Source organism: Xiphophorus couchianus, chromosome 7 (genome assembly GCF_001444195.1).
Source record: "Xiphophorus couchianus chromosome 7, X_couchianus-1.0, whole genome shotgun sequence".
Classification (NCBI taxonomy): Eukaryota; Metazoa; Chordata; class Actinopteri; order Cyprinodontiformes; family Poeciliidae; genus Xiphophorus; species Xiphophorus couchianus.
This window is the reverse complement of record NC_040234.1, coordinates 16646681-16672989: the sequence shown is the minus strand read 5'-3', so window position 1 is coordinate 16672989 and position 26309 is coordinate 16646681. Positions and strand designations below refer to the sequence as shown.

The 26309-nt window shown below is 36.3% G+C and overlaps 4 protein-coding genes across 10 annotated transcripts in view; 3 read left to right on the top strand and 1 right to left on the bottom strand.

Moving 5' to 3' along the window:
• The first annotated feature begins 1049 nt into the window (after positions 1–1049).
• Positions 1050–3918, top strand: LOC114148851 (protein FAM237A). The gene is made up of 2 exons (XM_028024336.1): positions 1050–1418; positions 3641–3918. The coding sequence occupies exons 1-2, from the start codon at positions 1052–1054 to the stop codon at positions 3742–3744; spliced, it is 471 nt and encodes a 156-aa protein (XP_027880137.1). The 5' UTR covers positions 1050–1051; the 3' UTR covers positions 3745–3918.
• Positions 3919–4883: 965 nt separating this feature from the next.
• casp10 (caspase 10, apoptosis-related cysteine peptidase) lies at positions 4884–15918 on the top strand. 2 transcript variants are annotated; one of them, XM_028022634.1, is made up of 12 exons: positions 4884–5025; positions 8625–8902; positions 10679–10778; positions 11012–11141; positions 11494–11540; positions 11647–11689; positions 11791–11807; positions 11907–11937; positions 12140–12207; positions 13949–14078; positions 14189–14687; positions 15017–15918. In XM_028022634.1, exons 1-12 carry the CDS (start codon positions 5023–5025, stop codon positions 15195–15197), a joined length of 1527 nt encoding a protein of 508 aa, XP_027878435.1. In that variant the 5' UTR covers positions 4884–5022; the 3' UTR covers positions 15198–15918. The 2 variants fall into 2 exon arrangements, with proteins under 2 accessions (XP_027878435.1, XP_027878434.1); XM_028022633.1 differs by having other exon boundaries at positions 11904–11937.
• Positions 15919–16292: 374 nt separating this feature from the next.
• On the top strand, positions 16293–21487 carry prkra (protein kinase, interferon-inducible double stranded RNA dependent activator). Of its 3 annotated transcripts, none has more exons than XM_028022636.1 (9): positions 16293–16499; positions 17271–17349; positions 17834–18009; positions 18798–18879; positions 19372–19441; positions 19984–20101; positions 20203–20297; positions 20400–20562; positions 21100–21487. In XM_028022636.1, exons 2-9 carry the CDS (start codon positions 17306–17308, stop codon positions 21255–21257), a joined length of 906 nt encoding a protein of 301 aa, XP_027878437.1. In that variant the 5' UTR covers positions 16293–16499; positions 17271–17305; the 3' UTR covers positions 21258–21487. The 3 variants fall into 3 exon arrangements, with proteins under 3 accessions (XP_027878437.1, XP_027878438.1, XP_027878436.1); XM_028022637.1 differs by having other exon boundaries at positions 16293–16546; XM_028022635.1 differs by having other exon boundaries at positions 16293–16603.
• A 990-nt stretch (positions 21488–22477) lies between these two features.
• osbpl6 (oxysterol binding protein-like 6) overlaps positions 22478–26309 on the bottom strand; it is a 46916-nt gene continuing 43084 nt past the window's right edge. For all 4 annotated transcript variants that reach the window (XM_028022632.1, XM_028022628.1, XM_028022630.1 and 1 more), the window contains one exon: positions 22478–26306. In XM_028022632.1, the coding sequence (XP_027878433.1) occupies positions 26195–26306 (112 nt within the window). In that variant the 3' untranslated portion in view covers positions 22478–26194. The remainder of the gene's footprint in view (positions 26307–26309) is intronic.

The following is a 26309-nucleotide window of genomic DNA, read 5'->3' as shown; positions in this document are numbered from 1 at the left end:
CAGGGGGAAACAAATGAAAATAGAGTTCATGTTAGTTCATTTCTAGATGCCTCTTAACATCACATTTTGTTTTTCGGCATGTAATGTTCCTCATTTAAAAGTTAGAATTCATCCTTGGCAGTGGAAATGTTGTGAAGCCAACTTCTATGCATCATCAGAGGAATGAATGAGTGAGTAAGACATCCATCCAGTACATTTAGTGTCGGCCCCTCACTGTGAAAATAATTACATTTGAGATAAGGTATGCATGTGACATTTCAGTAAAAGCATAGAAAACAAAATCATTTACCACTTTCTGAAACATTATTTAGAGATGAGTTTGTTTTACAAATGACAGAACATCTTGTGAGGTTAGACTACTTATGTTTTCCGCAGAAAAAAAATCTTGGTTTCTTGGTTTACATTAAGCAGAATAATGCCATAAAGCTCTACTAAATCGAAGTTCCATTCACAAAACTACAGTATTTTTGATATGGGCTAAATTTGGTTTGGGTTTCTAACCCCAGGAATAGTTAGATATCTCCAACTTATCACATTTCATGTTATTGCAATGTTTATCATTTGGTGGTCCCTTCCTTGCCTCAGGACTTGTTTCTACTAGTTTTTCCACATAAAGACACTGAAATTCTTGCCCATTTTGCTTTGCAATAAAGCTACAGTCAGTTAGAGAAAGTGAACATCTATGTGTCTATCTATGAAAAAAGGCATAATTAATAACGTCAGGAGCCACCATTTGAGAAGGAGGGATTGTAGTGACGTCACCAAATATTAAAACAGGTATGTATCAAACTCCCATCAAAGCTAGAGCCCAGACTGCCACGCCAGAACAAGAGGTAAGTAATTTTTTTATTTGGATAACATCTGTTGGATTATAATTGAAATGAACTTTATGAAGGAGTAAACAAAAATATATCTTTTATCTTTTATTCTTGTAAAATTTTTGAATTGTGTCATTTAAACGTTTTTTCTTCTTTAAAAGTAATTAATTATTTTGTCCGACAGAAAACACTATCGGACAGGTGTCAGATTATCTGCGTTTGGTCCAGAGGAAATGGTCCCGGTTCTCTTTAACCTGACCCTGGCCATTGTGTTTGTTCTGACCTGCATGTCAGCGGTCCCGCTGCGGGGCCACAAGCCGCCGCAGGTGGACCCGCTGACGGCCCACCGGGCCGACCCGCAGTGCTGGGACTCCTCCTCGGCTCTGCTGCTAGACATGCGGTCTCCGAGGATAGCCGACACGGTCCCCGCCTTCTGGGACCTGATGGGGACCCTCCGGTCCTCAGAGGACGGGAAACACGCGGCGCTGTTCTGGGACCTGGCCCGGGTCTTTTGGGAGATCTACGTGGAATGCGTGATGTCCAGGAGCCACGGCATGGGGAGGAGACACATCACCTCTGTGCACTCCCTGATTACTGACAGTAAGTGCGCATATTTCATTAGTTTTCAATTAACGGATCTATAATTTGTATAGTAAAAGAAAAAAACAAAACTAAAGGGGACTAAGCATCAAAACGCCACTGAAAATGAAATGCTTACTCTTTAAAAAAAATACAAAGATAATAATTAAATAAAATGTATATTTCCAAAGGTCCACTTTAGTTAAAAGAGCTCACTATATTTATAGCAATTAAAACATTAAAGAAAATATAAGGTCACTGGGAGTCAAAGTACAATGTTATTGAATTTAAAAAATATGTATTAATATTCAAAATGTTAAATTGTTGTATATTTAGAAGTATTACTTGTTCATAAATATGTCTTTTTAAAATAAAACATGAATAATACTAAAGATAAATCTCTGATAGGTTTAAGTTAATGTTTCCTATTTTCTGACATCAAACTTGTACTGCTTGAGGAAAATGGATGAAGGTGTATCTTAAAATAAGAGATTTTAGTTTTTACTGGGAAATCAGAAGTTTACAAACTCTACATAAAGTTAACTGTTTGCTATGCCTTTAAACAATTTGGGAAGGCCCAGATAATGAGAAACTGTTACATTGCTGTAGAATTAATTTTTTCAAACTATGTATATAAACAGCAGATCCTGGCCATCATAACATTCAGTAAAGACAGATTATGTGTGTCACACATGAACATATAGTTTCACTGAAAATGCGTAAAAATGTGTGTATCAAGCCCAGAACAAAAGGAAAAGACATTTTAAAAATAATGACACTCAATTGAAAACAACTTGAAGGCCCCATGACACCCAAGCTTCAGTTTCCTTTTCTACCAGGACTTCCTGACACTTGTTAGAATCCATATTCCCCTATGAACTTTGCAGGTTTCCAGTTGCAGAGGAAGCAAAGCATACTTGACCACCACCATGCTACTCTGTAAACATGTTCTTTTTATTCTTCTTTCACCTGATCCACCCCTGAATTACAGGCCTAAGAAACATTAAAAAAAATGTTTTTGACACTTCACACTTCTACAAGCTTCTTTGAACAAAGGGGACATTTAATTTTTGTACCTGTTCTAGAAGACATTTGAATTATGAGAAATAAATGTGTTTATTAATTCACAACAAAGTAAAAGAAAACACCATATAGCTTGTGTTTTTGTGGTAGCTGCCAATAGGTGCCTACAGTGTCCCTGGAAAATACAATGGAAAAACGGCAGGAGGGCGTTCCGTTGCAGGTTAAGGGGTTAAAAAAGTATTTATATGGCTTACATTTTTTATACTGGATCACATTACAATCACAAATGTTGATTTTATTGGGATTTTATGTATGGGTGTCAAACTGTAGTCCTTGAGAGCTGGGTCCTGCAATGCTTAGATGTGCCCCTGGTCTGGAACAGACTGAATGAAAAAGCTGGATACTCACAGCATGCAGTCAAGTTCTGCAAAGTCCTGTGCATAACCTAATCATTTGACTGAAGTATTTCTTAGCGATGACATATTTGTAACTTGCAAGATAGCCACTGGACTGCAAGGGCTGGAGTTTTACACCAAAATAGATTCTTCCTGCTCATCACAGTCCACAGCAACTCTTTGAAGATACTTGAATGATGTGAGTTATGACAGCAGTTAGTTCCCTTTAGGGAGTATGTAAGTTGTTTTAGAATTGAATTGAACTGAATTTAGCTCCATCCATCATGCCTGACCAGCCTCCTTCTCCCTGCTTAAGAAAATCCCCACAACATAAAACGTCTCTCACCATGTTTTGCCATGGAAGAACATATGACAAAATATTTAAAAAAAAGAAATTCAATTCAATTTAATACTCATGAAAAACACTTTGACTGCTTCTGAATCAATTCCTGATATCCTTGTAGTGATGTTTGTACACAGGCCATCTGAATTTGAGAATTTGGAAAACCCCATATGTCTTCTGAAAGTGTTATGTCATAGAAGGAAACTTGAACAGTACTAGAATGTCTGCCAACAACGATAGAATTTCCATTACATTAGGTCTAGCAAAGTTTTGGGACTTACCGTGAGCTTTTAACATCCTCCACCACGATTCACTGTTCTCTCTGGCTTCATTCCACCATTTATGTTGAAAGCACAATTACCTAGACTGTAAATTTCTCTTTAGTTACCTAATTAAATTGTTTCAGTAAATTTATTTGTATAAAACCATTTACATGAGAGTGATGCATGTTGCAACTTTCACTCTGTGTTTGTCGTTTACAGAGTCCTTCAGGTTCAACAGCTCGAGAGCTAACTCCTGGACAAAGCTCACAGTCAGAGTGAGACGCAGAGGACACATCACCAGACTGAAGACCGAACCCAAATAAAACACAACACAAATGTCTCTGAGGGTTCCAGCTGGGCAGCTTTTGTCTTTATTTCAGCCCTTCTTTGTGATGCCCCTGTCATCAGTTAAAAGAAAATGTTGTATGGATATTAATATTATTCTTTTACATTCCTTAATGTTGTTACTTTTTTATATGGACAATTAAATATTTAGCTCAAAAATGTAAAACCAAGTTCTTTTTTATGTAAATGTTTGTCTGTGTATATACATTTTGGAGGATTTTTTATTGGCTAAGAAAAAAACTAATAAAAAAAATTACATTTGCTTGTACAGTTCAGATGTAAGTTATTTATTCTCATCTATAATAATTGTCAAATTTTACCAGGATACTACTGTATCCTGAACATGTTTTAGGATGATTTGTCTGTGTTTTGCTAATTATAGCTTATCACACATTTGAGCCAAATCTATTTTTTTTTATTGAGTATTATGAAAAAATTTTGACATCTGCCTGAAGACGGCAAAGTCTGGATGTTCAGTGTTCTGTATAAAGCATGACTTTTGCAGGGAGGTGAAATTATTGTTTAAAATTTGGCATACTGATATAACAAAGTACAATGCAATATATGGCACATGTCAAACTCAATTCAGAGGCCTGTTACTTTGACTTCATAGTAACAGTCTACATTCCTGGGTCACAGTTTAGGGTTAGAGGTGATGTTGGATAATCTCACCACATTACACTGTTTTTTTGGACAGAGTGGCCAACAAACTTAGAGAAAATTTTCAAATGATGAAGCAGTTAATAGTTTTCAGCAATAGACAGATTGGTGGTATTAAAGTACTGAAAAACATTCCTTATCATGGAGGTACAAAACAGAACAAGGATTTCTTTACTTGCTCCAATGCTAATAATGTTTCCAGTTATCCTTAATGTGAAAAGACTGTGTGCAATTTGAGATTAAGTAAAAAAAATGTGGAGGTGGAGGTAATAAATAATTTATTATTATTATTATTATTATTATTATTATTATTATTATTATTATTATTGGTGTGTTTATGCATTTATTAATTTATGTACTTATTTATTTTGTTTATTTGTTTGTTACTGCAGCAGGGGGCGCTGTCGGAAAAAAGTTCTGAAATTCGCTCAAGCTTTACATTTACTTTCTTCTCAGCTTCCGTTGGTGGGCTGGTTCAACATCTCATATAAGTTCTGAACTTTTAGCTCGCATTTCTGTCTCCTTCGTCGGCTCGGAGCTACTACATTATGCTGAAGTGAACTTTTCTTTCACAAACCAGGAGACAACTCGTCTACATGGTATGACGGCGTCTTGTTTATCGTTATTTCGTACTTTGAGTGTTAATGATACATTGCTGATTTACATGTTGTTACACGTTATTTTCCTGGTTCTGATCCCTGTTTCTGTGTAAATATTGGAGAAAGACAGACTGACAAAATGTAGCTTGGTTCATAGGAAGTATTTAGAAAAAGAAAACGATCCCAATGGGTTGAACTTCTTTTATTTTAAATAACGTCAAAAGATCTTCTAAGTTGGACTTATAGGTGGTTCCCCACAAAAATATTTAGGAGGAACCATATTTGAATTGTCCTTGCTGGAGGATATATATAATATTTTAATTAATATTTATTTTAATTAATCACCCATCTTTATTCGTGTTTAAAAACAAGTAAACGTTTCCTATACCTGGTTTGAACGTTTCTTTTCCTCGTATGAGTCAGCTAACCGGGTATCGTCACTTAGTGTTGGGAATGTTTTTATCTACCATATAAACAATTAAGGGAGAAGACAGTGACGCATAAATTATTGAGGAAACTATTTCTACTTTCACATTTAACCACTTTACATGAAACAATAATATGCTCAGTGTACTGAACTTGGAAGTAAATTATTCTGTTTAATCAATTGTACGCTATTTTAATCACGTTTATCCTGCATGGTTTTGTTTACACAGTCATAGGCAACTTCTTGTGTGTTATGCTTCCATATATTTGGCTTTTAAAACCTTAATATTTCTGATTTTTTTTTACAGCATACATAATCATTTTCAAACTTACATTTTTCAGTCGTTTCCAGGTTTTTAGCTCGAGGAAGTTGTGATCATTTCCTTGGCAAAAATTGAACAGCATGGTTAAAAAAGTAAAGTTATAACATTTAGATTTTTATTTTCTTTGGATAGGAACAGAGCTTTTATAATTACAAAGAATGAATAAATGGAATGAAAGGCATTAAAGGTGTAAAAGGGATTGTTTTACTGGGTGATAAATTTGTACAAATAAACACCAGTGGTCACCTTGGTGATCTGGCTGCTGTGTTGTGTCCTCTTTCCTCGAGATTTATAATTCTAGCTGTTTGACCATTCTAAGCTAAGTTTTCAATGAGGAGACTTTTTTTTGTATTTAAGTGATTATCTTTGTGGTGAAAGTTGATTAGCACATGTTGACAAGACGTTTCCAGGGAGAATGTGTGGACTTAAAACTGTATTTCTTTATTTTCTGTCAGAAGTGACTCATCAATGTAGCATTTCAGGTATTTTATATCTTAATATTTTCATGGCTTGCTCTTGTTCAGCAGCAGGCCATGAATTGTCAGCAGGCCGACGATTTGTTTCACTTTCATTTAACTCTGTGGCGCTTTGTTGAAACAGGAAATTTCAACAAAGCCGTGTTTAGGCATTTGACCTAAATCATGTGATTCACAGAACTTGATTTATTACATAATAGAAAATAGTGTAATGCTATAAAGAGTCTGGGGGAGCATTAAAGGAGCACTAAGTGGTGGAATGATCTCAAAATCTTTCTAAATCATTACAACTGTTTCAATTTAGGTGTAATTCACAGTTTGTTGTAGAAGGACTTTTACTCTCGAGTGTTTTCTATGTATTGTCACATTACAACCACAAACGTTCACATTTTTTCTGAAGTAACAGGAATATGATACATGTTTTACAAGTAAAAGACTGAAAGGTATGCTGTGCATTTATATTAATAATACAAATGCACTTTAATTTGATTAATTTTTTCATTGAATCCTGGCTCAAGTTTATTCAGAATGAATGGAGAGTGTCTTTAAACACATCATGAATCAAGTGGATTTAGGCCTGGATTTTAACAGAGCTATTCTTTGATTTATAGCATTGCACTGCAACTCAGGCTGCGTATTTAGGGTTGTTGTTATCTTTGTGTCTTCTTTTTCTTTTTGTAGGAATGCTTTTAGTTTTCATTTAGTTCCATCCTTCTTTCATTCACTCTGATCAGTTTTCTTGTCCCTACTGTAGAATCACGTTGTTTCACAGTGGGGAAAGTGTGTTTAGGGTGATGTTCAATGTCAGTTTTCCATCATGGATGCTGATGAAATCAACTTCTTCCACATGCTGGCTGTTTATGCCTTATGGTAAGCAGGTTTTCAATCTCTGAGGCAGAGACAGCTGTATTTATAGTTCACAGATGGACACTATTTATTAGTTTGGTGATTTTGGAATGCAAATTGGTGCAATAGATGAGGGGTGTCTGAATAAAGAGGGGTGAATAAAAATGCACACCACAATTTCTCTTACATTTCACAAATGAGCACTTTTCTATGTAGGTCTATTGCACAAAAAACAGATAAATCTTTTAAAATAAAAGGCTGTGGCTTTGTGGGTAGAGTAGTCATCTTGTGAAAGATTGTAGGTTGAATTCCAGCTTCCTCCTGCCACGTGTCGGTGTGCAATTGTCTACCGATCTGGTATAAATGCATGTGTGTTTGTGAGTGCGAATGGGTAAATGTGACTCTAGTGTAAAGCCCTTTGAGAGGTCAACAATAATTGGAAAAGTGTTTTGTAAGTTCCGTCCATTTAAGTATATGTGTTTGAGTGTATATATGTTAACAAATAAAACTCATTCAAAAAATGCCCTCGTCTTAAATACATGAATCAGATTTGCATAGGTACATTTTTAGAGCAAGTTATAAGGAAGTATTTTTCTCTGCTCTCCTAAACATGTACTGACATGTCTAAAGGCTTTCAGAAAGAAATAGTATGCTCCTTCAGTGCTCTATTCTTTATTGATACATCTATCTATATCAATCTGTTTTTACCGTGGCAAAAAAATAATTTGATTTGCACTTAACCAAAATCGACCCTTTTAGATTAATTATAGCAAAGATAATAAAATGAAATGACTTTAGTGAGACTCTCCTGAATCAAGATCCGTACTTACTTATTTGGATGCTCCAGGGCTATACAAGTACAACTAAAAATGTTTTTATATTTTGAAAATTCATATTTTTTATAGCTCATTTCAGAAAGAGAAACCTACATATTGCATAGATTTACCACATAGAGTGAAATATTTCAAGTCTTCTTGCAATTTTGCTTAAAGAAAACAGCAATCCAGTTCTGTTTCTTCTTAGCCCAGGTAAGACGCTTCTGATGTTGTCTTGTTCAGGACATTTATACCCCTTGCATGGGATGCGTCTGTGCATTTAAAGGATTTTTTAAAGGATTTTTTTAAAAGGATCCTTTAAAAAATCCTTTTTTTTTTTTTTAAAGGATTTATCTTGACAATCAGGCTGAAGTTATGACTGCTCCTCCACTTGACTTTCTTTCAATATGCTATGATTTTTCTGAGACACTGAATTTTGTATTTTCATCAAAATTACAACAATCTTCTATGTGTGGGGAATCATGAGTTTAGATTCTTACGGTGAGTTACAAAAACATTGACCTGTCACACATGAGAACGTCCAAACAAATTTAACTGTAAGTTAAGGCATATTTGTTTCATGGAGTAGGAGACTGATCCAAAGCACACCAGCAAGTTTACCCCTGAAAGGCACAAAAAAAATCCTCAAGTGTCTGTAATGACTTTACTCTGTAAAAACTTGACATCTAAACCATTTTTTTTTTAATTGACAGGTAATGGATTTCCAAAAGGCTCTACTTGAAGTGGGTAAATCCTTGTCCACTGATGAGGTGGAAGCACTGTCTTTTCTGTGCACTGACATCTTGAGCAGAAAACCAGTCTCTCTGGATGGTGCCAGCAACCTCTTCTCCTTACTCATGAAAGAAGACCGTCTGTCGGCTGGAAACCCACAGCTCCTGGTTGAGCTCCTTCTCACCATCCAGCGACCTGTTATTTTGCAGAACATTAAACTTTCTTTGCCCTCACCCAGCACCCTCATCTCACCCTACAGGTGGGCTTTCATAACAGTAAAATAAGATTTTGTTATTGGTTTAAGTGGATTTAAGAGTTGAACCGAAATCAAAAATGTAGGATTGCAGTCTTCTGGCCAATCACCAATCTTTAAAGAGCCTGACCTGCCGATTCCAATTTTGGCTGATACCAGTGTTTTTTTGTCTGAAAAGTTGCAAAATATAGCAAGAAAGTTACTGAGTTGGTAACAGCGGGGTGACTATTGTCAGCTGCAAATATGCAGACAGTACCTGGTGGGCCCGTCTATATCAGTCAAGCTTCTCTCATAAAGAGGACAGTGGTTTATTTTTTGAATTATTTACTTTTTAGACCTTATCTGAGGCAGAAAAAATTGGCGGATAAGATTGGCTTCACGTTTAAGTTTTCAGTCAATCACCGATCTCCCAGAACTAAGGAAATTGACACAAATAAATTGATGCAGCCCTATAAGAATGTGTTTTTCTCCTGATTGTTGGACAATTGTCTTCCTGCTTCAAAGTACTTAAAAAAAAAAAAAACTTACCACAATTTTCACTACCTTTGATACCCTTACTAAAAATGAATAAAATACCTTTAAAAAAAGTCAATATTTTATTGCAGTAGAACAAAAATAAGAGGAAAACATTTATCGAGTTGGAAACGATGTATCAGATATTTTACAAACGTAATTCCCAACTGTTTAGGCTTTATAAAACTCATTTTGCTAATAAGACATCTGTTGTTTTTCTCACATGGAACATACAGCTGAAGGTACATTTTGACATTTTTTTAAAATTTTCTTTCTTGTGAAAAAGGGAAAGAAGTAATTTCTTCCCCCTTTGTCTTTCCTACTTTGATTTCCTTGTTCTTTTGATAGCAATCATCTGGGGAAGAAGCAGTTTTGCAAGAGAAAGACTTGCACAACTGCTCTTTTGCTTGTTTTACAAGAGACGTCTTAACAGTTTCGCAACTGCTTAGAACTGTTAAACGTCCTTTGCTATTCATCACCAAACATTTTTAGGGAGATTCATCAAATTTCCAAACTACTGGAAACGATCTGCGTTTAGTTTAGAGTAGTTCCGTCTAGATTTAAGTAATATAAGTTTTGTTTTTTTTAATAAATTTTAAATCAGAGATTGATTTAACTATCAAAAAAATAAAAGGATTAAACAATTACCCATTGCTATGCTGCTGGATCAGTAGTCAGGCTTAGCGGTGTGTTTAGGATTTGTAAAACTTTATTTTTTGTTTTGAAATAAATATAAAGTCCTTGTACCAAATTAGAGTTTTGGAAACCTTTTGAAATTGAAAAAATTATTTTGGGATCCTGGACAGAAAATGACATAAACAAAAAACATCCAAAACTTTACATTTCTCTTGGAAATAAAATGGATTTTTTTTGTAATACCCATTATGCAAAATTAGGTTTTTAAATTAAAGAATAATAATTTGGATTTTAAGTTTATTTAAATTTCCTTTAATGTGACATTCACAGTAATATCAATTAAATTAAACAAAACACAAAGTTGTAACCAATTGTCAAAAAGAATATTCCTCACATTATTGTCATTTTTTGTAGAAATATTTTTGCCTGAAAATGTGTACAAAAAACTACTAAAGTTGATGTTTTTAAATTGCTTTTCTGTTTCCAAATAGTTCTCTAATTTTTAGCAATTTCCACCAGAAGTTAAGAGCCAAGAATAAGTTCTTTTTCAGTCTGAAGATTTTAATCAGGAATGTGTATTATTGAAAAATGTTGACTCTTTTCTACGATCTCGCACAATCACACTTGCTTCAGGAAGCTGCTGTATCGCCTGTCAGAACAAATTACGGAGGAGGAGCTCGGAAACATGAAGTTCTTGCTAAAGGACATCCCAAGAAGAAGACTTGAGCAAAAGGTTGAGGGATTCTTCCTTTGTTCTTACTGTGTCAAGTGTTGGATGTTTTCACTCCCAGATGAGGTTCATCCGGGAGTGAACCTCATCTGTTTTCTTTTATTCTCATCTTCTCCTTTTTAACATTTGAAGGCTTGTTGGAAGAAATATCCACACGGATGTTCATGAAATCAGAAATTGTTTGAAACATTTGCACTACACTGCAAGTTTAACTATAAGCATTCTTTACTCTGCAGACTACACTGGGAGTCTTCCTGGAGATGGAGCACATGGACCTCATAAATGAATCTAGTCTCGAGTATCTGGAGACCATATTTAAGTCGGTGTGTCCTGTGCTGAATGAAGAGATTCGTCTCTTTAGGAAAGGTAACCCATTTATAATCACAGATATCCACCAAATGAGGAACATGACCTTCTATTTCAAACCCCACGCATTAATACTTTAAATATTTCATTATTTAAATAATGTAGGGTGTTTGTTATGCATGCAAAGTTTAAGGACTGCACAAACAGTTGTTAAACCCTCTGTCATGACGAATGTTACATTATACACATTCATCGGGCCAAAAGAAGTTTTTTACTAGACTGCACTTTTATAGAGGAGGGGAAAGAGAAGTTGGACCTCATTAAATGAAAAACACATCTGTAAATATACTTACACCATCAAAAGCTTGCTTCAGTTCCCAGAACAAGATTTTTTTTGTTTGTTTTCTTTCAGAAATTTGGCATCCAGAGTCGTCACCTTCGACTGTTAAACCAAGCCAGGTAAATCATCTATTAAAGATTAAACATCTGTTATTTTGCTACACTCCAGAATTTTGACACTTGGCTATCTTTACAAAATAATATATATATTTTTTCCATTTATAAGACCCCGAAACCTTCCTCCAGAACTGATTTCCAGGGAGATGAGAGTAAGTCATCTTATTAACTGGTTTATTTTCTAAATTGTTGCTATTACTTAATCATTTTGTGACACTTTAGTCCAATTTTACCTTTTTTTTTTTTTTTTAAGCTCCACAACTTCTTTCGGTAAGTTACCAGAAAGCTTCTGAGTTATTAGACAGTAAATATATATATCAATTTTTTCTTTAATTCATTAAATTTTATTTCAATGTAATTTTTCAGCAGCCCTCCATGAATCCATCCAACTCCACAAATGGTATTTATTTATTTATTCATTTTTTTTTTATATAAGTTTTTCCAGTGCTACTTTATTAAAACTGATGCATTTTACCTAGTTTTCCTGAACTCTTATCTATCTTATCTTCATCTATATCCTAGATATTAGCCAAGGTAGAAGACCGTTTTTAACAGTCTTTATTATTAACATTTACTTCTGTTCCACACTTTTTTCACAAAAGGGGAAATGGCTTCTTTGGATACAGTGAATACAGAAAAGAACAACCCAGAGTCTCAAGAAAATGATGAGGTTTGTACATTTATTCTTCCTTTACCTTCTAAAATAAATGCTCAAGTAAACAGGGCCTGCTCAATCTGGCTGAAATTTGGTTCAAGTATTTTCCAAGTTTACAATTTTATTTCCTGTCCTACAGTCTAAAATGTTACTTTCCTTACTTCCTTTCTCTTTGTCCTTCCATCATTCTCTGGCTCCTTTCCTTCCTTCTTACAGAGGTTTACATGCACCACATAAGAAGACGCACATTTTTTCACTTCTCTAATTGTTGGTCAGTTAGAATGGCCAAAATTATCTATATTTGCTGAATACCACAATTAGAGAAGCAAAATATCAGAGATTTATTTATTAAAGTCTTTAAAATCACAAGTTACCATACAGAATTATTACTATCTTTTTTTAAAAAGGAGGGAAAGACCAGATGATGACTTTGGAAATTTCAGATTTGGTTAACTGAGAGGAGGCATTCCTGTGGATGTATTTTAAGGAAACACCTTGAACACACTGCTTTATTGTTCGGCACGATGGGAAAATATATGAGTCAAGATATCAGGAAGAGAGTTGTAGAGCTGCACCAGTCTTCCAGATGCTCAGAGATGCTGCATTTATCTGATCAAATTAGGGGTGCAGCGATTGGAGTTTTATGGCTAATTATCAATCTTTAAAAGCCTGACCTTGCCATTTTGGCTGATAAACTTTTTTTTTTTGTCTGAGAAGTTGCTAAGTTGGCAACAATGGGGTGACTGACTATTGTTAACCACACGTGCAGACGAGGCCTGATGGGAAGGTCTGCCAGTTAGCTCTCTTTCACCGGAGAGCAAATGGAGACTGTGGCTGATTTTATTTTATTTTTTAGATCTTTGTGGATGTAGATGAGAGGGGTTTCTCATATAATTGTTGGTTGATCACTTATCTCCCAAAGTTAAGGAAATTGGGGTTGATTTATTGGCCGGCCAATTTTGTTGATGCTTCCCTAATTCAAACAGTTATGCGAAAGTAGAGACGTAATGGAAATGTCCAAACATCATAACGCTCAGGAAGGAGACGGGTGCTGTGTCCTAGAGAAGAAAGTGTTTTGGCCCAAAATTCACAGATCAACCCTAGAACAAAAGCCGAAGACGTTGTGTAGATGCTGATTGAAGCTGGTAAAATAGTGTCATTATCCAGAGTGAAATGTGACCTTTACTGACATGGGCTGAAAGGCCGCTCGGCGAGAAGGAAGACATTACTCTAAAAGAAACATAAAAAAGTAAGATTTGCACTGCACATAGGAACAAATATCTTCATTTTTGGAGACATGTCCTGTATTCTGATGAAACTAAAGTGGAACCTTTTGGCGAAAATGACAATCGTTGCATTTGAAGGAAAAATGGGGATGCTTGTACCATTCTAACTGTGAAGTATGGAAACCCAAAAAATTTGATTAAGTCATACCGTTCAAATGGAAAGCTACCAAATATTGATGAAATGTATGGAAACTTGTGATTTTGAAGACATTAAGAAATAAGCCTCTGACCTACTCTTTTTGACGTTATTGTGACATTTTACTAATATAAATAATTTAGGTAATTCATAATTACCTAAAACAATAGATGTTTGATCTGATTAAACTCCAGACAGTGAGAAAAAATGTGTTGCATATTTGTTTGTAGTTCTGTAATTTGATTCTATTTGTTTTTTATTTTTCAAATGTAAAATGTTGTACTGTAAAGTGCCTTGAATTTAGTTATTATTCTTTGTGGATTTCTCCTTGTAGGTTCTGTGTGATTATCCAATGACTGGGAAGAGAGGAATCTGTTTGATAGTGGACAACTTTGATTTCTCTGAGTCGTACAAAAATTTAACAAATACATTAAGAAATCGAGAGGGAACCAAGTTTGACAGAGGTAAGTTTATGTGTGATTACCTTCTAATGAAATCCCTTGTGTGTGTGTGTTTTTTTTTTTTCAGACTCACTGTATTTACAACCGTTTCCATCTATTTGTATTCCTTTCAGATGCTCTGAAAGAAGTATTTGGATGGTTGGGCTATGAGGTGGACATACACGTAGACTATAATGCGGATCAAATAAAAAGTTTGTTTACCCGCATCGGCCAACAGGACCACAGCCAGTACGACAGCCTGGTGTGCTGTATTCTCAGTCATGGCATGGAGGGTAAAGTGTATGGTGTAGATGGCAAACTTGTTGAGATCAAATTGCTGATAGAGTGCATCGATGGAGAGAAGTGCCCGTCCTTAATTGAAAAACCCAAGATGCTTTTCATCCAGGCCTGTCAAGGCTGCAAAGAACAGTATCCAGTCCAACCAGACGGCATTGAAGACGAAACAACCCGAATTTTTGCTGATGCGAAAATTGCAGATCTGAGGAGCCCAGTCATAGCTGACTTGCTGGTGGGCATGTCCACGGTTCCTGATCATGCCTCCTTCAGAGATAAATTCTGTGGCACCTGGTATATCCAGTCGTTGTGCAAAAACCTCATCAAGTGTGTGCCACGGTTAGTAATGCACATTGACATCTGCTGCTACTGATTTAGTGGTGGAGAGAACTCACTTGCAAGTGCATCTCAAAAATATGATTGTAACTTAAAAATTAATATGCTTTATTAATATGATTCAAAAGAGAGAATCATAGTTTATTACACACAGCGACATAAAGTGCTAATTTCTGTTGTCATTTGTAAAATCTCTAGAAAATAAATGTTTAACTTGTTCAATTAAATTATCATTAATGGTGATAACCATATACGGTAATAGCTCTGACCCAAGCTGATCTTTGAGTACTTTTACTTTTTAAATCTAACTGAAGAATCTCATGTTTTCCCAGGAGGATTGACCTTGTCTCCATTCTCACAAAAGTGAACTTCGATGTTAGCGGGATGACCGACTTTAGTCGGAGGAGAAAGCAAATGCCTCAACCAGCCTTCTCTCTCCGAAAGAGGGTGGTCTTCCCTGTCCCTGAGAAACGCCCACCCGAAATTGGAGCGCTTACCAAAGACAATTCCTGAGACACGCTGGATTATTATTTTTTTTTGTTTCACTGACAGTTTACAATTTTGAATCAGATCCTGAGTTTTGAAGAAACAGATTTATCCGTTCTTTTGTAGGAATCTCTTTCGAGTTATAGCTCTTCAAATGGTATTAATAAAGTCCTACTCTCAACCTTTTTTTATATATATAACCATTTCATCATATTTTCTGTGCTCTTGTAATTATTTTAGATCTTGCAATTTCTCATATCTTTTATTTGCGTTCATAGTAATGTATATAATTTTTTTTTGTTTTATTATCATGTATAATACATTCCATGATGTTTTCCAGCAACTTGTATAAAAATTAACATTATATTCAAAGTATCACAAAGAAGCCAGCATATCAGTGCTCCAACTTTTTTCCTTAGTTTTCCGTTTGTTCTTGACAAGATCTCCCATTTACCTCGGGGTTTTTGCATTTTTATTAACTTGAGCTCCAATGTGTGATTGGAGTTCCCACCACAAATGTCTACACAATTATAGACATGATTTATTCTGACATAAATACTCTTGCTAATTTAATACACTTTTTCAAGGGATATATTAGTAGACAAGGTTCCTGCTGCCTTTCTTGTGAATATTATGACACTTCATTTGAATTATAAATGGCCATGTAAAGCACTCTAAAACATCTGTTGCACAACAAAACAACTGAAAACAACAAAAATGTGAAATTATGAAATAAAATGATCCTAAAGAAAGAAAATGACCAGTTACTTTTTGGTGTCCATAAAAAAACAACAACTATACAGCCGTTATAAGGCCAGGTTTTTGTGATGTGGAAACTGAAACCTGGGCTTCCCTGAATTGAGTATTGCATTTGATTTGATTGCTGAATTCGTCACCACAAACTAAAAAAAACAAATAAATAAATAGATTTCTGTTCATGCCTCGCATGATTGTAAGGGCCTCATGAACCCTAAGTAAGTTTCAGTGGCACTAGTGGGATTTTCCCAAGGTTTGCTTTCGCATATCTTCCAACAAAATTTGAGTAAATGCGGTTATGCGATTCCAACCAAACCAAGTCTCTACCTGTAGGGGGCGATAGGCATTTTCCAAACCATTTTGTGGTTGTAGTTGACCCGGATGTTGATACGATTTGTATTTTTCTCCTTACCATAAAGAGTCTTTAGTTGTTAGCTTTTATGATCTGGCAGTCTAACTAGTGATGTAAGAAAAATAAACAAATGTCTAAGAAACAGCGGAGGGATCTTTAGGTTGTAGTTTCTCCTACAATATCGCTGCGCTGGCCCTTTAAGAAAGCCGGGGATGAAAGAGGTAGTCAGAACGCCGCATCTTTCTTCAGTCACAATGCAATTTTAGAGGTTTTAGTATATATTTTTTTCGTTTAATCCCAATTAAATCCGGAAGCGTGCATGCATGTGAGTTACAGTTGTTATTGTACTTTTGAAAGTGTCCTAAATCTATTATGTTAAGCTTTCCCCCCCCCGCTTTTCATGGAAACCATTTTATTCGCTTTTCTGTGACGTTCTCTACATTCTGGTTGTTGGCCGGGTTGTCCAGGTGCAGGTCACCGAGGAAAATTTAATCAACTTCGTGTGAGGGTATCAATATCTTTCAACAAGCCCTAAAATACCCCTAACTCGGTGCTTTCATCGTCAAACCAATGATTTCCCTCGTCACTCCACCTGGACATCTCTCTGTAAAGATTTCTGTTTCTTTAGCAATGATTTGATCCTTTTCCTAACGATTATTTAGATGCAAAGCGATGATGGCTTTGCATCTAAGAGGAGGAAACTGCTGCAGACGATAAATCTTCCTGCTGATTAAACGGTGGTGGGATTTCAGCTGAACACTTACAGCTTAGCCTGTGAAATTATTACAATATGAGTAGCTGTTCGCTGATAATTTTCAGCAAATGATACAAATACTAGCTTTTTTTTTTTCTTGTCAAGTATGGGTTATAATGAGACTTCGCAATCAAGTATTTGGATGTGATAACTTTGTGCAGTGGTCTTAATAATCATAACGTGACATGTCAGATTCAAAAACGTACAGGTAAATCCAACCTGTAATTCTGTCTCACAGTGCTTCTGATAGCAGAACAAGCTTATACCATAAACATGTCTGAACAAGCATATCAGTCACCAGCTACTCCTGACAGAAGGTGAGTGTTTTATTTTTTTCCTCTCTTACTTTTAAACATGAACTTATCTTACAAATTTAAAAGATCTAGGTTCTCAATTCAACATAGTTTCTATGTTCGACTTTTTCCTGCAAAACTGTTTTTTATTACTTTGTGTATAAATCGTGTTTTGGAGAGAGAGATGCATATGTGGCTGTTCCTGATAAGCAGGCAGCAACCAGGCCAACCAGCTGCACCTGCAGAAGGCCTTTCTCTAAAACCCTGCATGAAACAACAGCAAAACTAAATAGGCATAACATTGCCAAATTCCTCTCATGTGTAATAAGAAAATGGCAAAAACCATCACTAAGCAATATAAAAGAGCAGTATTAGGTTTTAACTCCGTTTCAGATCCCAAAACAAGACAACTGAGCTCTGTCGATGACTGCTTCTTCATTATTTTTTTCCATGCATTTCATTTCTTGTAAAGTCAAAGCCGATGATTTTCTGTTTCCGTGTTGAACAGCCTGAACACACCAGAACCACTGAGGACGGGCTCCTGGAAGACACCCATACAAATCCTGTATGAACATGGAGTCGTTAGTGGTGATCTCCCCGTGTTTGTGATGGAGAATGCAGAAGGAGAGGCACATCAGCCCAGCTTCGTCTTCAGCGTGACAATAGGAGGCGTTAAATGTACAGGTGTGCAGCAGTAAGCTCTCAACAGTGTCTCTCAAATGTACCTGCACAGATTTGTTCATGTTGGGATTTAATGTCATTGACTAACATATAAATAATGTATAATTGTGAGGGAAATAAATGTATGTTTTTTAAGCTGATACTGCAATTATACCTTCAGGTTTTCAAAGTTAGGTCTGTACTTTCTATTAGATTTGGTTTTTTTAATGAGTCTTTTTTTTCCCCAAGTTAATGACGTAACCAAAAATCAAGAACCAGGTCACATACTTTATATCATGTTTCCCTTCTGGTTCTTGGGCATCAAAATGAAGTATTTAAACCCAGTATATCTAAATTAAGATATCATGGATCACAAATTATGCTGTTTAGAATCAGTATTTATTACAGAAAAATCCAGTGTAGTGTTGAAAGTTCTAAATATATATATATAATTTTTTTTAAAATCTTGAAACTTATAGAACCCTCTACTGTATTGTAAATATTTATCCTAACTTAACCCATAAGGGATTTCGATATATAAAAATAGTTGAATCTAGAAAAGAGATGGACATCCAAACATAGTAGGTGGAATAATAAAATAAAAAAGTCATAGAAGTGAAACTGGACACCAAGTAGAGCTTCTTACATAGAGAAAGAAAAGAAACATTGACACATGCTTTCACTGCAAAGTTTTTTTAAGCCTGTGTTTTGGTCCTTAAGGGTTGAAGTTGACATTATGTGAAACACAGTTTCACATAATGTGAATCTGTTCTATCATTTGTGCAATATAATAAATGTTTCTGCTTTTACAGGTCAGGGATCCAGCAAAAAGGCAGCTAAGCAGCAGGCTGCAGAGGCCGCACTGAAAATTTTGAACATTGACTCTGAAAGTGGGTGAGTAGAGCTTGACAAATCGTGAACTAATTGATATTTATCTAAAGTATAAAGGGCTTTCCTACTGAAATAAACTTAAGAAAAAAGGGAAATGAAATATACTTACTGGGTCTAGAATGTGGAAAAATAAAAGATTATTCTTAGCAAAATGTTTTGAAGTAAAATAAAGATAAGTATATTTGAATTGTGTTTTTACTGATCATCTACAAACTATTAATCTGAGAACATTATTTTCCATCTATAGACTGTTGGATTTATCGTTTACAGAAAGTCTCCACACTTAATTTTCAAATCTAGTTTGTAAAACACTTGAAAATAAATTCATCTCTTACCGCAGTAGATGATTCTCAGACTTAACAATGTTGGTAAAATCCAACCTTCAATTTTTGTACATTTATAAACTCATTAGTAAGATGATTAATAAAACGTGATTCCCTGGGGTGTTAATTTGTCAGACCGATGTCATGATGTCTGCGATGTTGCGTCCAACAGGGCCGTTCCTGGGAGGTCCAACACTAATGGCATCATAGCAGAACCAAACAACCCCGTGGGCCTGCTGCAGGTGTGCCGCCTTTCTGCTCTTCAAATGTCAGCAGCATGTTTACTTAGCTTCAAGATCTTTAATTGTTCAGTTAAGACATCATGTAGAGCTGTAGCATCATCACGGCCTTCTTTGCTGCCCCGATGAAACTACAAATTAGTCAAACTAAACTAGTGATGCTCCCAGAATATTTTTTTCCTGTTCTGACATTTGGAGCTTGGTTAAAGTGTGTAAAAGCATGAATGTTTTTGGTTTCATCTATCAGAAATCTCTTTATTTGACCTTTTTATATGGGAAATGCAACAAACAATCAGTACTACAGTCTCTGTAGTCCACATTTACTTTTGTATGAAAAAGCGAATGTTTAATAAACATAGCATAACTTGGCTTTTTTGCCATTTGTTTGTGAAAAGGTAATCTTATTGTACTCCCTCAATTACTTTTACAAGGATCTCAGATTTCTGCGTGCCACCATGTGTAGGTACTAAGAAGCCGTCCGGCAGACTTATGATCTGAACGTGATATTGAATTAAACATGGATTTTGTTTTGTTTGTTGTTTCAGGCCCTGGCGTTGCAGAGAAGATGGCGTGTTCCTGAGTACATTATTTTAACAGAGTGCGGGCCGCCACACCGAAAAGAGTTCACAATAATCTGTAGACTGGAGTCGCTCACAGAACAGGGTGTGCTGTTTTTGCTGTTATTTATTTCTATTCCAATTTTACTTGTTTTTTTCTTTCATTTGTTTGATGGGATTCTTCTGAGGCTTAGTTTTACGTTGCAGGAGTTGGAAACACCAAAAAAGCAGCAAAAAAGGAAGCAGCAGAGAAAATGGTGGCGAAGCTTCAGAGTTTATCGGGATCCTCTGAGATCACATGGGTCTGCTGTAGTTTTTTATATTATTTATTTTGACTTTTTGCCATACGTTTTTGTTAAAATTGAAAATCAATTTAAACTTTTTTTTGGACTTCATCTTTTTAGACCCCTAATCCGACCGTTTGCTTTGAGAACATCAGAAACTCCGCAGCAGAGAAGATCTCTCTACTCAGGAGAAACCCTCTGAGCATTCCCAGCACTGACTACATTCAGATGCTGCTAGATCTCTCCAAAGAGCAAGGCTTTGAGGTCACATACTTTGACATAGGTGGGATATCCACATCTAATCTGGTCTATAAGAAAATGTATTTAATTTTCTTCCATCTCTATCCCATTCCCACTGGCTGTTCCAGCCAGAATACAAAAATTATCATTTCACGTTTTCCTAGATTAAAATGTTTTTTTTCTAGGAGTTCTTGAAGATGGAAAATCTATTTAATTTGAAGAACAGAAAAAATGAAATGTTCTCTCCTTTATGTATTTGAATCAACCCCTAAAGTAACGGATAATTTTTATTTTATTTATATATATATATATATATATATGAGTATGAGGGAAGTATGAGACAATCCCTATTGTCTAAGTGTGTCTAAGTTTCTTTTCTTCCTCTCTTCATCATGTCTTTCCCTCCTTAGTTAAATGCATTGGAGTCTGTTGTTAGGTGTGTCTAAATTTGAAAAAGTTAAAGTATATGAATACTTTTGCATGCCTTTGTGCATACAGTTTGATTTCAGGTAACATCTGATGACTCCTGACAATAGAAGACACATCAGCTCTCCTTTTTAAAAGTATCGGTGTTTTGCAGATGAGCTGACGGTGAACGGTCAGTACCAGTGCCTGGCAGAGCTGTCCACCTCCCCCGTCACCGTGTGCCACGGCACCGGCATCTCCTGCAGCAACGCCCACAACGACGCAGCGCACAGCGCCCTCCAGTACATGAAGATCATGGCTTCCAGCAAATGAAAATCCCACCTGCAGCACTTGATTCTCTACCTGACACCATCATCTGTACTCGTCTGTGTCACAGAGCAGCTCCACTTGATTTCTGCTGATTTTATTGGAACTGATGAGATGAAAAGATCTCAAACTTTTAGCATAAGCAGGCTTATCATGGTGCTTTTAAGAGGCTTCAGCTATCCAGAATATTTAAGCAAATGTTAAGTAAGAGCAATGAATTCGCTGTTTAACTTACATTGAACTAATCATGCTTTGTTCATTTAGATTTTACACTGCTGGCTCAGTTCTTTCACTTGATTTACAGTCAGGAGGCAAGTTACTTCAGTTTCCAGTTAGTTTTTTTTTTCTCCGAAGAGTTTTTGCGGCGCTAGTGGCTTGTATTTTTTCGACTGTAGGCAGACAGGAAGGAGGGTGAGGAGAGGGGGGAAGACATGCGGCAAAGGTCATCGGGACCGGGAGTCAAACCCGCGACGTCCGCGTCGAGGACTAAGGCCTCCAAACGTGGGGCGTGCTAACCAGCTGCGCCACCACAGCATGCCCCAGTTTTTAAAAAAATATATTTTAATGCCATCACAAAAAAAATGATATATCAGAAGTAATAGTTTGACTGTTAGGAATGTTTCCATTTAAATCCACCCCAGAGCTTTCAATACTACACTGGATTATTATTCAGTTTGTAAACAGTGGATCCAGAAAGTGTTCACAGTGCTTCACTTTTTCTACAGTTTATGTTACAACCCTATTCCATATTGTTTTAATCTCTTTTCTCAAAATCATCCTTCTCCCTCGATCACTCAGTTTAAAGGGTCAGCCAGCTCCAGGTTGAATCCTTCTTCCATTTACCAATGATGGAGACTAGTGAGCTCATTGTGACCTTCACCAGATCTGAGCCTCAAGACAATTCTTTTGATTTCATTCTTTGCGTTTGACCTCTGACCTGCACTATTAATTGTGGAACCGTATATAGATGCATGTGCCTTTCAAAATCAAGTCCAATCAACTGTACTTACCACAAGGGGACTTCATTTTTGAGCTTCATTGCAAAGGCTGTGAAAACTTACATAAATGGGATTTTTTTCAATACCTTTTTTGTATTTAGCAAATTTACAAAAATTACATTTTTTTTAATATTGTCAAAAAATGGTATATTTATGTGTAGAGATTAATTTAAGACAATTTAGAATGACGTGTGTGAAAAGTGAAGCACTGTGAAGACTTTCTGGACGTTCTATCAGAAATGCTCCCTGGAATGCGGTTTGTTCTTAAAACAACTCCTTTCATACTCTCCCGTGGTGCAGCTAAATGTATAGATGTGATCCTCTTAACAACCTGCCCAACCTGTGTAAGACTGGAGTCTCTGTTTGTTTTGAAACCAGCAAATAAACCCAATCAACTCCTGAATTATGGCTGCTGTCTGCTCACAGTCCGGCTGATGGTTGATGATTGTTGCAGTTATTGCTGGAGATATTTCTCCGAGGAGCTGTCCAACAGGCGGCCTTCAACTTGTTGGTCCGTGCGTCTTCCAGTTCTGGTCCGGTTACATCACAGATGGTCCACAAGTGGATAAAGTTTTGATTTGTTTAGCTTAATACCAGTAGTAATGAAGAACACCCAGTGTACAAAATGATGAGATAATTCTTCACTGACCATAGAGACGGTTTTTGTTTCTAAATTTTATTTAGGCTATGAAAATACATTTTTATGATAAATTTCTGAGTTTTTTTTTTAAGAGAGACTTCATGGATTTAGTTCAGTAGCCGTACATATTAATTATTTTAAATGTGGTCAAGTGCCTCAGTTGAGACCAGATGGTTGCATACATTAGAAAATAACACAAGGTTTTGTTTTCATTTGTCTCACTGTTTCAAGTTAAATTAGACTAAATGAATCCTTTTTGCTGAGTTAAGATTACTTCAGTTATTTCTGTTTACTAAATGCCACAACGATGACATGCAAAAATACATTTCTCTAATCAGTTTCTTCATGTTCAGAAGTTTACATACACTTTTTTTAGTTCTTGGAAGAATTGCTTGATGCTGAAATGGGCTATACATGTAAACTTGCCTTGCCTCAATTAGCATTTTTTTTTCCTTTCATCTTGACTGAAAGCATACTGATGTTCAGTTTTGCCCCAAACCCTCATCCACGACTGCAGTTTCTCCAGGATGTAAAAACACACCCACTCCTCTGTTTGTTGTTTGCCATTTTATTAGAACAAGCACTATGCAGCAGCAGTGTACAGTGTCCATGGAAAGATATGTACTTAGTTAAAATTGCACTTTAGAAGGTATCCACTAGGGAGTAGATCTGAATAAAACCAAGCTGACTTTAGTGCTTTGTGATCCGTGTCAGTCCACAAGGAGGATTGGGTCCAAGTTAGAAAATAATAATCTTTCTTTGTAAGGCATCAAAGACATTCATTGGCAAGCGAAAGTTGTCTAGACATGCAGGTGGAGCGATGGATGTAGAAAGCTTCAGGTCATCTTTTATTTTTTTTCTCTCCTGATTCTATGATACAAGAACTACGAGAAGCACTGCTTTGAGCTGCTGGGACTCGATCACTGAAGCTGGTGGGGGAAAGGAAATCAGCTTCAGCGGTGAGGAACGTCTTTAAACCGCCAGCATGATGCAGTCAGAACAAAAATACATTAAATCTAAACTATTCTGTCCAGAGGGGAAGCCTCGGTGTGTGTAATCGTCTGCAGGTAGATGGAAAGTGTGACTTTCTTTAATGGCATACCTTCTTCTTGGTGTGATGTTCCTGTCAGGTGTGTGTGTGTGTGACGCATTGATAAATGCATTAAGGCACAGCAAGTGAAACTGAAGAGATTTAGCGTTGAGATTGTGATCCAGAATTTTTTTCTTCCTTCTTTAAAATAAGAGAATCACATAGATGCAAAGCAGATCTACTTTTTTTGGTTTTTCATCTTCACTCTGGCTTTATATATATTCCTCCCTCACCCTGCAGTCCAGAACTATACGAAGCAGTTCAGATGTAGGATTTGAGTACTCAAATGTGTTAGAGGGTTATTTTAAAAGGATGTTATATTAGTCTGAAGAAGAAAAGAAAAATAGGGAGAGCTATTCAAAACCTTAAAGCTTCTCTGTTTTGCAGTAAATATACAAACTTTATATAACTGTCTTGTTTTCTTTGCAGAAGCAAAAGATGTAGCAGTAAGTTTTCTGGGGAATCCGACATAAATCTGGTTAGAAAACTGAAAAAAAAAAGGCAAATGAGCCTGCTGTTCTTTTACATGGCAACCTGTAGGTGTCGCTGCTGCCTCATAATTTATATAGTCTGCTGCCTCAGAGATTTAAAAGCTTTAATAACTCATTAGGATTGGTAATTTGAAATTTCAAAGAAATTAACAAAAAAGTGAAAAAATTAGAAATTAAAAGTGATTTGCACGTTAAAAGACCTCACAATCTCTACCACACTTTTGCTTCATCTTTTCTCACAATGACACTACGAAACATTTACACTGCCTCTCAAACTTATTCACACCCCTTACATTTATCTCACATATTTTCGCAGCCACAAAACTTAATGTCCTTCTAATGAGACTGTATGTGATAGACCAACACAGTGCGAAGTAGAAGTATAAAGACGCTGTTTACATTTTCAACAAATATCTGAAAAGTGAGGCATGTATTTATATCCAGCCAGCCCCCTTTACTATAAAGCATCCTTATTAGGAGATGAAGTACACCTGCGTGTAATCTAATATAGATGAAGATAAATTCAGGGCAATCATGGAAGACACCTTCCTAAAGGCAGCAAATGATTTGAGACTGGGGTATTCATGGGTTAAAGTGGCCCTGTCAAAGTCCAGATCTATATCCAAACGAGAATCTGAAGCAAGATTTGAAATATTTCAGTGTCTATACGTGCAAAGATGTTTGAGACATATCCCAAAAGACATGCATGGGTTACTGAATAAGAACTTACACATTTTAGATTTTTATTTGCAAAAGCATATGCTTGTTTCCTTTTCCTTCCACTTCACAGCTATGCTCCACTATCATCTAAAATCTCAATAAAACACATTTAAGTTTCGTGGCTGTGACTTGACAAACTGCGAAGGAGTTTGTGAAAATAAATACTCTTGCAGGGCACCATCTCCAGACAGAAAAAACTCATTTCTAATGTATGTATTCTTGCAGCACATTCTGACCCTAAGCAAGTCTTTGAGGTTTTGTGTAATTAGGTGAGTTGATTTTATAGAAAATAATAACTCATGACAATGTTTTAACTATTCACCATCTCTTCTATTTATATTCTAAAGCAACCTACATGTTTTACTCCTGTAAATGTGTTAGTAATGTGACCTCTTTCCACTGTTTCTGTTAATCTAGCATGAGTCGATTCCCCAGAGAAGATTCTGCCACCTAACAGATTCATTAGTATTAAAAAGCAAAAATAAATAAAATTTGCCAATTCAAATAATTCTTTCACACAAGATATTCTTTTTTTTATATATATATAAAAATACTTCTTTTTTTTCCTCTACAATATTTGATGATATAGTAAATACGGCTTTATGCCGGTGAAAGCTGCTCTCTAAGCATGCACATATTGGTAGGTATTCAAAATGTCTACTCCATAGACTAGTCTAAGCCAAACTGCTGTCTGGAAACGAAATGGCTTCAACTAAAAGGCGCCTAATACTTTGACTCGTATGGGGGTCTTTTTAAGGCAAGGACAAACTGGGAAAGTCAGAAGAGCTAAGGAGAGATCTACGTAGTAGTGGCGACCCAGCTTCAACAAGCAGGATGAGGATGTTTCCACGGATGGGTGACCATGTAGCAGCCCCTCGACGTTCTCAGCTCTGCAGTCCTTCTTGTCCATGCACACAGATGTCGCAGAGTGTTCCTGTCCAACACCCCGCTGTGCATAGGTAAGAGCTTCCTGGTCCGCAGCGTTGGAGGCGGAGCTCCGTGTGCTACCACAGGCTGACAGTGGGCTCCATGTTGATGAAGCCGGGGTTTTTGCGGAGCTCCCAGTACATGTTGTTGGAGACCCACCTCTCCCTGTGGTTGGCATCCACCACTTTTCTG